Source organism: Bombina bombina, chromosome 6, assembly GCF_027579735.1.
Source record: "Bombina bombina isolate aBomBom1 chromosome 6, aBomBom1.pri, whole genome shotgun sequence".
Taxonomy (NCBI): Eukaryota; Metazoa; Chordata; class Amphibia; order Anura; family Bombinatoridae; genus Bombina; species Bombina bombina.
Genome location: NC_069504.1, coordinates 1,059,228,134 through 1,059,245,279, shown reverse-complemented (window position 1 = coordinate 1,059,245,279; position 17,146 = coordinate 1,059,228,134). Strand labels below are relative to the sequence as shown.

General features: G+C 39.6%; 1 protein-coding gene across 15 annotated transcripts in view; it reads left to right on the top strand.

The window, feature by feature from the left end:
• Positions 1-17,146, top strand: part of MICAL3 (microtubule associated monooxygenase, calponin and LIM domain containing 3) — an 809,998-nt gene that overhangs the window by 744,240 nt on the left and 48,612 nt on the right. For all 15 annotated transcript variants that reach the window (XM_053718886.1, XM_053718885.1, XM_053718900.1 and 12 more), the window contains 2 exons: positions 6,922-7,021; positions 11,773-11,846. In XM_053718886.1, the coding sequence (XP_053574861.1) occupies positions 6,922-7,021; positions 11,773-11,846 (174 nt within the window). The remainder of the gene's footprint in view (positions 1-6,921; positions 7,022-11,772; positions 11,847-17,146) is intronic.

Below are 17,146 nucleotides of genomic sequence, written 5' to 3'. Positions count from 1 at the left end.
GTTTCAAGGTAAGGCCACCTGTGAGAAGATTTTTTCTCTCACGCATTCCAGTAAATCCAGTGAAGGTTCAGGCATTTCTGAAATGTGTTTCAGACCTAGAGTTAGCTGGGGTAATTATGCCAGTTCCAGTTCTGGAACGGGGTCTGGGGTTTTATTCAAATCTATTCATTGTGCCAAAGAAAGAGAATTCTTTCAGACCAGTTCTAGATCTAAAAATATTGAATCGTTATGTAAGGATACCAACATTCAAAATGGTGACTATAAGAACTATTCTGCCTTTTGTTCAGCAAGGGCATTATATGTCTACAATAGACTTACAGGATGCATACCTGCATATCCCAATTCACTCAGATCACTATCAGTTTCTGAGATTCTCTTTTCTAGACAAGCATTACCAGTTTATTGCTCTTCCATTTGGTCTAGCAACTGCGCCAAGGATCTTTTCGAAGGTTCTAGGTGCCCTTCTCTCTGTAATCAGAGAACAGGGTATTGCGGTATTTCCTTATTTGGACGATATCTTGGTACTTGCTCAGTCTTTACATTCTGCAGGATCTTACACGAATCAACTTGTGTTGTTTCTTCAAAGACATGGTTGGAGGATCAATTTACCAAAAAGTTCTTTGATTCCTCAGACAAGAGTAACCTTTTTAGGTTTCCAAATAGATTCAGTGTCCATGACTTTGTCTCTGACAGAAAAGAGACGTCTGAAATTGCTTTCAGCCTGTCGAAACCTTCAGTCTCAATTGTTCCCTTCGGTAGCTTTATGCATGGAGATTTTAGGTCTCATGACTGCTGCTTCGGACGCGATCCCTTTTGCTCGTTTTCACACGAGACCACTTCAGCTTTGTATGCTGAACCAGTGGTGCAGGGATTTTACAAGGATATCACAAATAATATCCTTAAATCCCAATGTTCGATCATCTCTAACTTGGTTGATGGATCACCATTGTTTATTTCAAGGGGCCTCTTTTGTTCGTCCAACCTGGACTGTGATCTCAACAGATGCGAGTCTTTCAGGTTAGGGAGCTGTATGGGGATCTCTGACCGCGCAGGGGGTTTGGGAATCTCAGGAGGCGAGATTACCAATCAACATTTTAGAACTCCGTGCGATTTTCAGAGCTCTTCAGTTCTGGCCTCTTCTAAAGAGAGAATAGTTTATTTGTTTTCAAACAGACAATGTCACGACTGTGACATATGTCAATCATCAAGGTGGGACTCACAGTCCTCAAGCTATGAAAGAAGTATCTCGGATACTTGTATGGGCGGAATCCAGCTGTCTAATTTCTGCGGTTCACATCCCAGGTGTAGACAATTGAGAAGCGGATTATCTCAGTCGCCAGATGTTACATCCGGGCGTATGGTCTCTTCATCCAGAGGTTTTTTCTTCAGATTGTGCAAATCTGGGGTCTTCCAGAAATAGATCTGATGGCCTCTCATTTGAACAAGAAACTCCCCAGGTATCTATCCAGATCCCGGGATCCTCAGGCGGAAGCAGTGGATGCGTTGTCAATTCCTTGGAATTATCATCCTGCCTATATCTTTCCGCCTCTAGTTCTTCTTCCGAAAGTAATCTCCAAAATTCTAATGGAGCGCTCATGTGTACTGCTGGTGGCTCCAGCATGGCCTCACAGGTTTTGGTTTGCGGATCTCATTCGGATGGCCAGTTGCCAACCTTGGACACTTCCGTTAAGGCCAGACCTTCTATCTCAAGGCCCTTTTTTCCATCAGGATCTCAAATTATTAAATTTGAATGTATGGAAATTGAACGCTTAATTCTTAGTCACAGATGTTTCTCTGACTCAGTGATTAATACTATGTTAAAGGCTCGAAAATCTGTCTCTAGAAAGATTTATTATCGGGTTTGGAAGACTTACATCTCTTGGTGTTCTTCTCATAAATTCTCCTGGCATTCTTTCAGAATTCCTAGAATTTTACAATTTCTTCAGGATGGTTTGGATAAAGGTTTGTCTGCAAATTCCTTGAAAGGCCAAATATCTGCTCTTTCTGTTCTTTTTCACAGAAAGATTGCTCATCTTCCTGATATTCGTTGTTTTGTACAGGCTTTGGTCCGTATCAAACCTGTTATTAAGCCAATCTCTCCTCCTTGGAGTCTTAATTTGGTTTTGTCAGCTTTACAGGCTCCTCCATTTGAGCCTATGCATTCTCTGGACATTAAATTACTTTCCTGGAAAGTATTGTTCCTTTTGGCTATCTCTTCTGCTAGAAGAGTTTCTGAGTTATCTGCTCTTTCTTGTGAATCTCCTTTTCTGATTTTTCATCAGGATAAGGCGGTGTTGCGGACTTCATTTCAATTTTTGCCTAAGGTTCTGAATTCTAACAACATTAGTAGAGAAATTGTTGTCCCTTCATTATGTCCTAATCCTAAGAATACTAAGGAAAGGTCGTTACATTCTTTGGATGTAGTTAGAGCTTTAAAATATTATGTTGAAGCTACTAAAGATTTTAGAAAGACTTCTAGTCTATTTGTTATCTTTTCTGGTTCCAGGAAAGGTCAGAAGGCTTCTGCCATTTCTTTGGCGTCTTGGTTAAAGTCTTTGATTCATCATGCTTATGTAGAGTCGGGTAAGTCCCCGCCTCAAAGAATTACGGCTCATTCTACTAGGTCAGTCTCTACTTCCTGGGCTTTTAGGAATGAAGCTTCTGTTGATCAGATTTGCAAAGCAGCAACTTGGTCTTCTTTGCATACTTTTACTAAATTCTACCATTTTGATGTGTTTTCTTCTTCTGAAGCAGTTTTTGGTAGAAAAGTACTTCAGGCAGCTGTTTCTGTTTGATTCGTCTGCTTATAATTTCAGTTTTTTTCATTATAAGATTAAAACTTTTGATTTGGGTTGTGGATTATTTTTTCAGCGGAATTGGCTGTCTTTATTTTATCCCTCCCTCTCTAGTGACTCTTGCGTGGAAGTTCCACATCTTGGGTATCTGCTATCCCATACGTCACTAGCTCATGGACTCTAGCTAATTACATGAAAGAAAACATAATTTATGTAAGAACTTACCTGATAAATTCATTTCTTTCATAATAGCAAGAGTCCATGAGGCCCACCCTTTTTTGTGGTGGTTATAATTTTTTTGTATAAAGCACAATTATTCCAATTCCTTATTTTTTGATGCTTTCGCTCCTTTTTCACCCCACCTCTTGGCTATTCGTTAAACTGAATTGTGGGTGTGGTGAGGGGTGTATTTATAGGCATTTTAAGGTTTGGGAAACTTTGCCCCTCCTGGTAGGAATGTATATCCCATACGTCACTAGCTCATGGACTCTTGCTAATATGAAAGAAAGGAATTTATCAGGTAAGTTCTTACATAAATTATGGGTTTTTTCAGTGTAACCACTGCCATGAGGAAGTTGAAATTCTGAGAAGTTAGAGACATGAAACCCACATTTTTTTCTTTCAGGGTTTAGAATTTGCTTTATTCTCTTAAAACCCATTGTGTAAACCATATCTAAATAGACTCAGTAGCTGCTTATTGGTGGCTGCTCACATTTGCTTTGTGTGATTGCCTCACCCATGTGCATTGCTATTTCTTCAATAAAGGATATCTAAAGAATGAAGCAAAATAGATAATAGAAGTAAATTGGAATGTTGTTTAAAATTGTATTCTCTATCTGAATCACAAAAGAAAATGTTGGGTTTCATGTCCCTTTAAGTTACATTCTGTCCTGTTTTAAACATGGACAAGAAATGTTCTTCCTGTTTCTCTAGCATTCACTAAATAGTAAGCCTGCTCAAGTTGCTTTAGAAGATGTATGCCATCAAGCTTTATATGCCTTCCTGTAGTGAACCCAGCAGCCTTGTAGAGCTGTGAGAGGAAGTAATGGACCCTGCACAAAATAAGTTAAAAAATCCCTTTAAAAGGATAATTATTACATATTGCAATCATTTGTAGTAAGTATAGCACACTGCTTAGGTTTTCTATTACAACACTGAAACAGACTGTTTTACATCCCTTTAACTAGAATCTAAGTAGCTGGAGATTCTCTGTTAAAAGGTATCATAACCTAAACAGCACCAAGCTATCAGGAGATGGAAGAGTGAGCTTTCTTTCTAGAGGACATGTTGTGTACACGTCTGTCTTGCTTGCATGCACGTGCAGTTATTGCCCGAGCATGAGCGTTTGCATGATCAATGTGATATCAGTTGTATGTTCTCTGTCAGCTCAAGTGTCTGTAAAAATCTCCTCCTCCTTTGTATTTTTTTTGTGTTACAATAAAGCTGTGTATTTTATTTACATATTAACATCATTTGTTTTTGCTCATTTAAAGGGACATAATACTCATATGCTAAATCACTTGAAACTGATGCAGTATAACTGTAAAAAGCTGACAGGAAAATATCACCTGAGCATCTCTATGTAAAAAAGGAAGATATTTTACCTCAATCTCCTCAGCTCAGCAGAGTAAGTTCTTTGTAAAAAGTTATACTCAGCTGCTCCCAGCTGCAGGTAAAAATAAAAAAAAAATGAAGAAATGAACAGCAGCCAATCAGCATCAGCAGTGCTGAGGTCATGAACTCTTACTGTGATCTCATGAGATTTGACTTAACTCTCATGAGATTTCATTGTAAACTTCCTTTACCTGATTGGTGAAATAATATGAGAGTTCACGAGGCTCATCCCCTAAGACACACTAAAATCCTTTACAATGGGAGGTGGCTACTGAGGAACTTTTGAGGTAAAATATCTTTCTTTTTTACATAGAGATGTTCAGGTGATATTTTCTATTCAGCTTTTTACAGCTATGCTGCATCACTTTCAAGTGTTTAAACATTTGGGTATTATGGCCCTTTAAGTTCAGTTACCCCCTGTTGTGATCCGTTTTCCCATAACTAACCTCATATTTTCAGGAGTGGTACGTCCAGTTCATAAAAAAAACTTAAAGGGACATAAAACCTCCAAATTTTCTTTCATGATTCAGCTACAACATACAATTTTTAACAACTTTCCAATGTACTTATTTTATTAAAAAAATGTTGTTTTCTTGTTATCCTTTGTTGAAAAGCAGGAAGGTAAGTTCTGGAGCGTTCACGTGTCTGCAGTACTATATGGCAGCAGTTTAGCAACAATGTTATACATGAGAACGAGCACTAGATGGCAGCACTATTTCCTGTCATGTAGTGCTCAAGACGTGCACGCTCTAGATATTTTTTCAACAAAGAATAACATGATAACAAAGCAAATTTGATAATAGAAGTAAATTGGAAACTTTTTTTTAAATTGTATTTTCTATCTAAATACTGAAAGAAAAATTTGGGGTTTCATGTCCCTTTAATATAAAACAGTGTAAAATGACTTGGTTATTAAAAAGACTTGAAACCCACTTTTTTTTCTTTTATGATTTAGAAAGAGAGTGCCATTTTAAACAACTTTCTCATTTACTTCTATTATCTAATGTGCTTCATTCTCTTGATATCCCTTGCTGAAAAGCATATCTAGATAGATTCAGTAGCTGCTGATTGGGGGTTGCACATGGATGACACGTGTGATTGGCTCACCCATGTGCATTGCTATTTCTTCAAAACAATATAGCTAAAAAATTAAGCAAATTAGATAATAGAAGTAGATTGGAATGTTGTTTAAAATTGTATGCTCCATCATCAATTAGAGTGTTTAATGTCCCTTTAATAAGAAATTACTTAATATTTTATTTGCATCCAAAATCCAAAAACGTTTCTCATATTTTGTATATTTTGTAATGCTTCTATTTTTTATTATTTTAGTTTAGTTTTGCCCTTTTCCAAATAAATGCATATCTAGTGTTGCTTAAATATGAACGTTGGATTGGACCAAGCCATCCTGAAGATTTGCGGATAGTTAATAGTTTAATACTAATTAATGTGATCCATCTCCTACCAACGGGTTGCATGCTATTTCCAGGTCTGCTGACACTGTGCTGAAATGAAAACAGAAAGGAAAATATTCTCAGGACACATCATGGGAAAACAGCCTTGTTTATTGTCATTTTAAAAATGGTATAAATAAAGTTCATATTTGTAAACAACGGTTTGTAAAAATGTAAATACAGGTGTTAGTAATATTCATGAAAACTATGTGAAGCGGTAAAACTATAGAGAATTTATATTGAGTTATATGGAGAGGATATGTATAATGATTTAGTAGCACAGAGACAGGTCTTAGGGGTTATGTGGAGCCTAATAAGGTATTGTATAAACAGATTATCTGGAGAAATAGTCACAGGGATGAATAGGTGAAGAGTTTACAAATAGGATATTTACATTAGAAACATTACATATCGCTACCTACCAATTTCCATTAAAATGTATGAATTCTCATTAAAGGGACAGTGAAGTCAAAATTACACTTTCATTATTCAGATAGAACATTCAATTTTAAACGACTTTCCTAGAGTAAAACTAGGTAGGCTCATAAGAGCCTCAGGAGTGTGCACATTTCTTTAGTACTCCATTGCAGCAGTGTTCTGTAGCATTATTTTTTCTTTGTTATGCAATGTTGCAAAACACTGCTACGTAGAGTACTAAAGACACGTGCACACTCCTGAGCTCTTATGAGCCTAACCAGTTTTGCTCTTTAATAAAAGATACAAAGAGAACAAAGCAAAATTGATAACAGAAGTAAATTGGAAAGTTGTTTGAAACTGCATGCTCTATCTGAATCATAAAAGCTTTATTTTGACTTTACTGTCCCCTTTAAGTACCCCCCTATAATTAGCACAAATTCTTCTACCCTTCTGTAGGATTAAGTTGTGCTGTTTTAGTGCATCTATTTCTGTATCCCTGGTGTGTCTATACTTTCTACGCCACCTTCTCAAATGACTCTGGGCATAAGTTATGCCCAACGTCCAACTCCCCCCCCCCCCCCCCCTCCATCATTCCATGTGTTTCCACCTTTTCCGTTTCTAATTGTGCACTTCTGTTACAGGCATGGGCAAGAAAGATGATCCCAAACTGATGCAGGAATGGTTCCGACTAGTACAGGAGAAGAACGCAATGGTCCGTTATGAGTCAGAGCTCATGATATTGTGAGTTGTTGCAGGTGCCAGAACTAATAAAGGAACAGTCTAGTCCAAATTAAACTTTCATGATTTAGATAGGCCATGCAATTTTTAACAACTTGCCAATTAACTTTTAACATTTTGACCGTTTTTCACAGCTAGATAGCGCTAGTTTGTGTGTGGAATTATTTATGAGTCAGCACTGATTGGCTAAAAGGGAAGTTTGTCAAAATAACTGAAATTAGGAGCAGTCTGCAGAGGCTTAGATACAAGTTATCACATAGGTAAAAAAAAATGATATTAATATAGCCGTGTTGGTTATATAAAACTGGGGAATAAGTAATAAAGGGATTCAAACAGAAAAAGAAGCAGGGATTATCTAGATTTTATCAGAATTTTTATTGTTTAAAAAAAGATAAAGATAATCCCTTTATTTCCCATTTCCTCAGTTTCGCATAACCAACACGTTTATATTAATATACAGTACTTTCTTTCCTATGGCATAGAGAGTCCACGATTCCTTCCAATTACTAATGGGATATTCACTCCTGGCCAGCAGGAGGCAGAAAAAGAGCACCCCAGCAAAGCTGTTAAGTATCACTTCCCTTACCCATAACACCCAGTCATTCTCTTTGCCTTGATCACGGGAGGATGGTGAAGATGGTGTCTGAAGATTTTAATCCTTTTAATGGGTACTTTTCTCTGCAAGCAAGCATTGAGGCTATGTTGTGTCCATGTTAATCTCTTTAGTAAGAGTAATGGTGGCTATTAGCAGTTACAAGACGACAAGGTGCTCTTTGCTTAAACTTCTAACATTATTGCTACCCCTATTATAGAAAGCCAGAGTTGATTACTCTGTTGTTTCTTTTCTATAGGTCCCTGGTAGAAATGGTGAAGCTGCCACACCTCAGAAAACAGCTCCTGCCTGACAGAGCAGGATCCACAGGTAAGTGCTTTCCATTCTAGGTTTAAAGGTACCGGCACTATAGGGGTTAAATCCTTGTGGAAAGTGTTTGAATCTGTTTTAGGGGCACTGCTTTTATGTGAAAAGAGGCATTATTTTTTATTGGGGCTCAGAGATGGAGAGTGTATGAAGTGTTTGACAGATATTGGTTTTAATTTTTACTTGTTGCAATTGTTTTTTCAGCTCAGCATATTGGCCCAATCACTTTTGCTGTGCTGCTGTTGGTTTTCACGCCATTTTGTTTGGCGCAATTAAAAAAAAAAAAAAGATTGCGGTCACGTGACCTCCTCGGCACTTCCGTTTTTTTAATTCTCTGTTCAGATCACAGTTTGCTGCGGCGAGTGTGGAGGCTGCAGTTTCCTCTATCTACAGTAGCAAAGGGATTTGGGCTGTTCCGGTAACGAGGAGGTATTTTACTACGGGTGTGTCCGGTTTTTCTGTGCTAGTGGGATAGCAACTTCTGAAGGGGTAAGACCTCAGCAAGAGCTGAGGGTTTTAGGTGCTTATTTATGTTTTATTGCTTCATATAAATAAACTTAATTTGGTATTTAAATTATTTTTTTTATTTATAAGGAACTGATACCCAATTATGGACACTAATACTGAAGTTGATTCATTTGAAAAATGCTTATTATGTTTGGAGGCTAAGATCATTTCTCCTGTGCAGTTTTGTTCTTCATGTTTAAATAATCTTATTGGTGCAATGATTTATCTAATCTTATCCTAGAAGAAACTACTATAGAGGAGATCCAAGATAGGATCAAGGCTCTAAAGCTAGCCAATACCTTTATTTGTGATGCCAACATGCAGGTTCTTAGGCTGGGAGCTATGATTTCTGGTTTCACTCTTTTAGCTCGCAGAGCTTTGTGGTTAAAGTCTTGGTCTGCAGATGTCACATCTAAGTCCAAGCTTTTTATCTTAGCCTTATAAGGGTAAAACCTTGTTTGGTCCTGGTTTGGCTGAAATAATTTCCGACATTACAGGTGGAAAGGGCTCTTTCCTACCTCAGGATAAGAAGAATAGGCCTAAGGGTCGCCAGCATTCTAATTTTCATTCCTTTTGTAACTTTAAGGGACAGATGTCTTCCTCCTCTTCCAAATCGGAACACTCAGTCTTCTTGGAGGTCCAGTCAGCCTTGGAATAAGGGAAAGCAAGCCAAGAATCCTTCCGCTGATTCTAATTAGCATAAAGGGTACACCCCCGATCCTGTTTTGGATCAAGTGGGGGGCAGGCTCTTTTTCTTTCAGCAGGCTTGGATACGAGATGTCCCAGATCCTTGGGCAATAGATATTGTATCTCACGGTTACAGAATCGGATTCAAACCGTGTCCTCCCATTGGCAGATTCCACCTATCAAGGTTATCTGTGGACCAGATAAAGTTAGAGGCATTCTTAAACTGCGTAAATGATCTATCTTACCTGGGAGTGATTGTTCCAGTTCCTATAGAGGAACAGAGTCTAGGATTCTATTCAAATCTATTTGTAGTTCCCTAAAAGGAGGACACTTTCCGTCCCATTCTGGACCTAAAGTATCTCAATCAGTTTCTCAGAGTTCCGTCCTTCAAAATGTAGACCATTCGTTCCATTCTTCCTTTGGTACAAGAGGGTCAGTTCATGTCGACCATAGACCTGAATGATGCGTATCTTCATGTTCCCATTCACAGGGATCATTACCAGTATCTGAGGTTTGCCTTTCTGGACAAACATTTCCATTTTGTTGCTCTTCCTTTTGGCCTTGCTACAGCTCCCAGAATTTTCACAAAGGTTCTGGGGGCTCTTTTGGCAGTGGTCAGGTCCCAGTGCATTGCTGTGGCACCTTACTTGGACAAAATCTTGGTTCAAGCACCCTCTTTTCATCTAGCAAAATCTCATACAGAGATGTTGTCTATTCTACGTTCCCACAAGTGGAAAGTGAATCTAGGAAAGCGTTTCCTTGTACCAAATACAAGGGTGTGTTTCCTAGGAACAATTTTAGATTCCTTGTCCATGAAGTATTTTCTGACGGACGATGTCATCTCTTCCTCCTTGGAGGTTACCTTTTGAGGAAGGACCTTCTACTTCAGGGTCCATTTTTTCATCCAAATCTGGTTTCTCTAAAGCTTACTGCTTGGAGTTTGAACGTCTAGTTTTGGCTAGACGTGGCTTCTCTGAGAAAGTTATAGATACTATGCTTCAGGCTCGTAAACCGGTTACTCGCAGAATTTACCATAGGGTATAGTGTAAATACTTTCATTGGTGTGATTCTATGGGTTTTTCTTGAAACAAAGTGAAGGTGCCGTGAATTTTGGCTTTTCTTCAGGAGGGCCTGGAGAAAGGTTTGTCAGCCAGTACTCTGAAGGGTCAGATTTCTGCTCTATCTATTCTTTTGCATAAACATCTGGCGGTTCTACCAGATGTTCAGTCTTTTGTTCAGGACTTAGTCAGAATCAGGCCTGTGTTTGAACCTGTTGCTCCTATCGTAACCTAGTTTTTAAGGTTTTACAGCAGGCTCCGTTTGAGCCAATGCATTCTGTGGACATTAAATTACTTTCTTGAAAGGTTTTGTTTCTTATTGCTATTTCTTCTGCTTGCAGAGTTTCCAAACTTTCGGCTCTGCAGTGTGACTCTCCTTACCTTATTTTTCATGCTGATAAGGTGGTCCTTCGTTCTAAGCTTGGGTTTCTCCCTAAGGTAGTGTTTGATCGCAATATTAATCAGGAAATTGTTGTTCCCTCTTTTTTGTCCTAATCCTTCCTTCCAAAAGGAACGTCTTTTGCATAACTTGGATGTTGTGCCTGCTTTAAAATTTTAAGCAACTAAAGATTTTCGGCAGTCTTCTTCCCTGTTTGTTGTTTTCTCTGGTAAGCGTAGGGGTCAGAAGGCCACTTCTACCACACTCTCTCTCTGGTTGAGAAGTGTTATCTGTTTAGCTTATGAGACATCTGGACAGCAGCCTCCTGAGAGAATTACATCTCATTCCACTAGAGCGGTTTCATCTTCAAAAATGAAGCTTCAGTGGACAACTTTGCAAGGCGGCCACATGGTACTCTATTCATACTTTTTCCAAATTTTATACTTTTGCCTCAGCTGAGGCTTCTTTTGGGAGAGAAGTTCTTCAAGCAGTGGTGCCTTCAGTTTAGGTCCGCCTATTTTGTTCTCCCTCCCTTTCATTCTGTGTCCTCTAGCTTGGGTAATGGTTCCTATTAGTAATTGGAATGAATCGTGGACTCTCTATACCATTGAAAGGAAAACTAAATTTATGCTTACCTGATAAATGTATTTATTTCCGGGCATAGAGTTTCCCCGACCAACCCTTGTTTAAATTCAGACAGTTTTTTTGTACAAACCTCAGGCACCTCTATATTCTTGTGTTTCATTTTTTTTCCGTTCCCTTCGACCGAATGACTGTGGGTTATGGGTAAGGGAAGTGATACTTAACAGCTTTGCTGGGGTTCTTTTTTCCGCCTCCTGCTGGCCAGGAGTGAATATCCCATTAGTAATTGGAATGAATCGTGGACTCTCTATGCCCGGAAAGAAAGAAATTTATCAGGTAAGCATAGATTTTGTTTTTTACCTTTGTAATTACCCTGCATCTAAGCCTCTGCAGACTGCCCCCTTATTTCAGTTCTTTTGACAGACTTGCATTTTAGCCAATCAGTGCCGACTCCTAGGTAACTCCACAGACGTGAGCACACATGAACTAACGCCTTTTGGGTGGGGAACTCAACTGGTAAGCTTTATCTAGTAATTAGGCCAAGATATAGAATTTTTTGTTGTTGATTATTTAAATTCTAATTTTTTCGGACTTTTTTATTTTGCCTCTATCATTGTATCAGTGCACGAGAGCTGGAGCTGGAAGACAGACAGAGCAGATTACAGCAGGAGTTGCGAGAACGTATGGCAGTGGAGGGTAAGAGTTACTGCTAACATCACATGAACCAGAATGTTCCTAAACTTTGGATTTAAAACATTAACTTGCCTTTTTTGTGGTCTACTTTATATGTAGTAATTGTTCCAAGATAGAACTTCATATAGGGCAACATGGTTTGCACTTGAACTAAAAAAGGAGATCCCGGGTTCACCATAAATCAGATAAAACTGGGTCAATTGATGCACATTTTTGGAACAAACACATGCACACTAATCCAATAATGAAGCTACTTTCTTTCATGTAATTGGCAAGAGTCCATGAGATAGTGACATATGTTATATACAATCCTACCAGGAGGGGCAAAGTTTCCCAAACCTCAAAATGCCTATAAAAACACCTCCCACCACACCCACAACTCAGTTTTACAAACTTTGCCTCCTATGGAGGTGGTGAAGTAAGTTTGAGTTTGATTTTTATGATTTCTTCTATGATAAGCGCTTCCAAGCATTCTGAAGCCCAATTCCTCAGAGTACAGTGTTTGTCAGAGGGATGTGAAGAAAGTATTGCCTATTGATTTTTTATGTTTTTTCTCATGGAAAATCTTTTCAAGGGTTCTCTGTTATCGGTCGTAGGGATTCATCTCCTACCTCCCTTTTCAGATCGACGATATACTCTTATACCATTACCTCTGCTGATAGTTTTCAGTACTGGTTTGACTATCTGCTATGTGTGGATGGGTGTCTTTCGGTAAGTATGTATCATTATTTAAGACACACTCAGCTATGGTTGGCGCTTTATGTATTTATATAAAGTTCTAAATATATGTATTTACTTATATTTGCCATGAGTCAGGTCTATGTGTATTTCCCTTTGCAATCTGGCACTTTCAATATGGGAATCATGTTTTAGGATGTTTTTGGCTTACCTGGGGTATTGTTTTTCTTTTTAAAACTTGCAGGCAAATTAGGCTTATATGCTATATGTGGAAATAAGATATTTTTGTTTAAATGTTATATTTTCTTTTACATTTTACAAGATGTCTCAATCTGATCCTGTCAGAAGCTGCTGTAGGAACCATGCTGCCTGAACACAGTTCTACCAAAGCTAAGTGTATCTGTTGTAAGATAGTGGAGATTAAATCTCCAGCTGTAGTATGTAACAGTTGTCATGATAAACTTTTGCATGCAGAAAACGTTTCTATTAGTGCTAGTACAGTATCTGTTGTTCCCTCAACATCTAATGTACATGATATCCCTGTTGATATGAAAAATTATATTGCTGATGCGATACAGAAGGCTATGTCTGCTATTCCGCCTTCAAATAAACGTAAAAGGTCTTTTAAAACTTCTAATAATACTGATAAAAATTTTAATGACCGACAACATACTGATATATCCACCTCTGATGAGGATTTCTCTGACTCAGAAGATCCTACTTCAGACATTGACACTGATCAACTTATCTTTTTAAGATTGAGTATATTTGTTCCTTGTTAAAAGAAGTGTTGATAACTTTGGATATTGAGGAGACTGGTCCTCTTGATAATAAATCCAGTAGACGTTTAAATTCGGTCTATAAACCTCCTGTGATTATTAATGAGGTTTTCCCTGTTCCTGATGTGATTGCTAATGCATGTTCTAAACTTGGTACTTCTTTCTCCAACATAGGTGTGTCCGGTCCACGGCGTCATCCTTACTTGTGGGATATTCTCTTCCCCAACAGGAAATGGCAAAGAGCCCAGCAAAGCTGGTCACATGATCCCTCCTAGGCTCCGCCTACCCCAGTCATTCTCTTTGCCGTTGTACAGGCAACATCTCCACGGAGATGGCTTAGAGTTTTTTAGTGTTTAACTGTAGTTTTTCATTATTCAATCAAGAGTTTGTTATTTTCAAATAGTGCTGGTACGTACTATTTACTCAGAAACAGAAAAGAGATGAAGAATTCTGTTTGTATGAGGAAAATGATTTTAGCAACCGTAACTAAAATCCATGGCTGTTCCACACAGGACTGTTGAGAGCATTAACTTCAGTTGGGGGAACAGTTTGCAGTCTTTGCTGCTTGAGGTATGACACATTCTAACAAGACGATGTAATGCTGGAAGCTGTCATTTTCCCTATGGGATCCGGTAAGCCATGTTTATTACGATTGTAAATAAGGGCTTCACAAGGGCTTATTTAGACTGTAGACATTTTTTGGGCTAAATCGATTGAATTAACACTTATTTAGCCTTGAGGAATCATTTATTCTGGGTATTTTGATATAATAATATCGGCAGGCACTGTTTTAGACACCTTATTCTTTAGGGGCTTTCCCAAAGCATAGGCAGAGTCTCATTTTCGCGCCGGTGTTGCGCACTTGTTTTTGAGAGGCATGGCATGCAGTCGCATGTGAGAGGAGCTCTGATACTTACAAAAGACTTCTGAAGGCATCATTTGGTATCGTATTCCCCTTGGGTTTGGTTGGGTCTCAGCAAAGCAGATACCAGGGACTGTAAAGGGGTTAAAGCTTAAAACGGCTCCGGTTCCGTTATTTTAAGGGTTAAAGCTTCCAAATTTGGTGTGCAATATTTTCAAGGCTTTAAGACACTGTGGTGAAAGTTTGGCGAATTTTGAACAATTCCTTCATGTTTTTTCGCAATTGCAGTAATAAAGTGTGTTCAGTTTAAAATTTAAAGTGACAGTAACGGTTTTATTTCAAAACGTTTTTTGTACTTTCTTATCAAGTTTATGCCTGTTTAACATGTCTGAACTACCAGATAGACTGTGTTCTGAATGTGGGGAAGCCAGAATTCCTATTCATTTAAATAAATGTGATTTATGTGATAATGACAATGATGCCCAAGATGATTCCTCAAGTGAGGGGAGTAAGCATGGTACTGCATCATTCCCTCCTTCGTCTACACGAGTCTTGCCCACTCAGGAGGCCCCTAGTACATCTAGCGCGCCAATACTCCTTACTATGCAACAATTAACGGCTGTAATGGATAATTCTGTCAAAAACATTTTAGCCAAAATGAACCCTGTTCAGCGTAAGCGTGGATGCTCTGTTTTAGTTACTGAAGAGCATGACGACGCTGATATTAATATCTCTGAGCCCCTAACCCAATCTGAGGGGGCCAGGGAGGTTTTGTCTGAGGGAGAAATTACTGATTTAGGGAATATTTCTCAGCAGGCTGAATCTGATGTGATTACTTTTAAATTTAAATTGGAACATCTCCGCATTTTGCTTAAGGAGGTATTATCCACTCTGGATGATTGTGAAAATTTGGTCATCCCAGAGAAACTATGTAAAATGGACAAGTTCCTAGAGGTGCCGGGGCTCCCAGAAGCTTTTCCTATACCCAAGCGGGTGGCGGACATTGTTAATAAAGAATGGGAAAGGCCCGGTATTCCTTTCGTCCCTCCCCCCATATTTAAAAAATTGTTTCCTATGGTCGACCCCAGAAAGGACTTATGGCAGTCAGTCCCCAAGGTCGAGGGAGCGGTTTCTACTTTAAACAAACGCACCACTATTCCCATAGAGGATAGTTGTGCTTTCAAAGATCCTATGGATAAAAAATTAGAAGGTTTGCTTAAAAAGATGTTTGTTCAGCAGGGTTACCTTCTACAACCCATTTCATGCATTGTCCCTGTCACTACAGCCGCATATTTCTGGTTTGATGAACTGATTAAGGTGCTCGATAGTGACTCGCCTCCTTATGAGGAGATTATGGACAGAGTCAATGCTCTCAAATTGGCTAATTCTTTCACTCTAGACGCCTCTTTGCAATTGGCTAAGTTAGCGGCTAAGAATTCTGGGTTTGCTATTGTGGCGCGCAGAGCGCTTTGGTTGAAATCTTGGTCGGCTGATGCGTCTTCCAAGAACAAGCTACTAAACATTCCTTTCAAGGGGAAAACGCTGTTTGGTCCTGACTTGAAAGAGATTATCTCTGATATCACTGGGGGTAAGGGCCATGCCCTTCCTCAGGATCGGCCTTTCAAGGCAAAAAATAGACCTAATTTTCGTCCCTTTCGTAAAAACGGACCAGCCCAAGGTGCTACGTCCTCTAAGCAAGAAGGTAATACTTCTCAGGCCAAGCCAGCTTGGAGACCAATGCAAGGCTGGAACAAGGGAAAGCAGGCAAAGAAACCTGCCACTGCTACCAAGACAGCATGAAATATCGGCCCCCGATCCGGGACCGGATCTGGTGGGGGGCAGACTCTCTCTCTTCGCTCAGGCTTGGGCAAGAGATGTTCTGGATCCTTGGGCGCTAGAAATAGTCTCCCAGGGTTATCTTCTGGAATTCAAGGGACTTCCCCCAAGGGGAAGGTTCCACAGGTCTCAGTTGTCTTCAGACCACATAAAAAGACAGGCGTTCTTACTTTGCGTAGAAGACCTGTTAAAAATGGGAGTGATTCATCCTGTTCCATTGAGAGAACAAGGGATGGGGTTCTACTCCAATCTGTTCATAGTTCCCAAAAAAGAGGGAACATTCAGACCAATCCTAGATCTCAAGATCTTAAACAAATTTCTCAAGGTCCCATCTTTCAAGATGGAAACCATTCGAACTATCCTTCCTTCCATCCAGGAAGGTCAATTCATGACCACGGTGGATTTAAAGGATGCGTATCTACATATTCCTATCCACAAGGAACATCATCGGTTCCTAAGGTTTGCTTTCCTGGACAAACATTACCAGTTCGTGGCGCTTCCTTTCGGATTAGCCACTGCTCCAAGGATTTTCACAAAGGTACTAGGGTCCCTTCTAGCTGTGCTAAGACCAAGGGGCATTGCAGTAGTACCTTACCTGGACGACATTCTGATTCAAGCGTCGTCCCTCCCTCGAGCAAAGGCTCACACGGACATCGTCCTGGCCTTTCTCAGATCGCACGGCTGGAAAGTGAACGTGGAAAAGAGTTCTCTATCCCCGTCAACAAGGGTTCCCTTCTTGGGAACAATTATAGACTCCTCAGAAATGAGGATTTTTCTAACAGAGGCCAGAAAGACAAAGCTCCTGGACTCTTGTCGAATACTTCATTCCGTTCCTCTTCCTTCCGTAGCTCAGTGCATGGAAGTGATCGGGTTGATGGTAGCGGCAATGGACATAGTTCCTTTTGCGCGCATTCATCTAAGACCGTTACAACTGTGCATGCTCAGTCAGTGGAATGGGGACTATACAGACTTGTCTCCAAAGATACAAGTAAATCAGAGGACCAGAGACTCACTCCGTTGGTGGCTGTCCCTGGACAACCTATCACGAGGGATGACATTCCACAGACCAGAGTGGGTCATTGTCACGACCGACGCCAGTCTGATGGGCTGGGGCGCGGTCTGGGGATCCCTGAAAGCTCAGGGTCTTT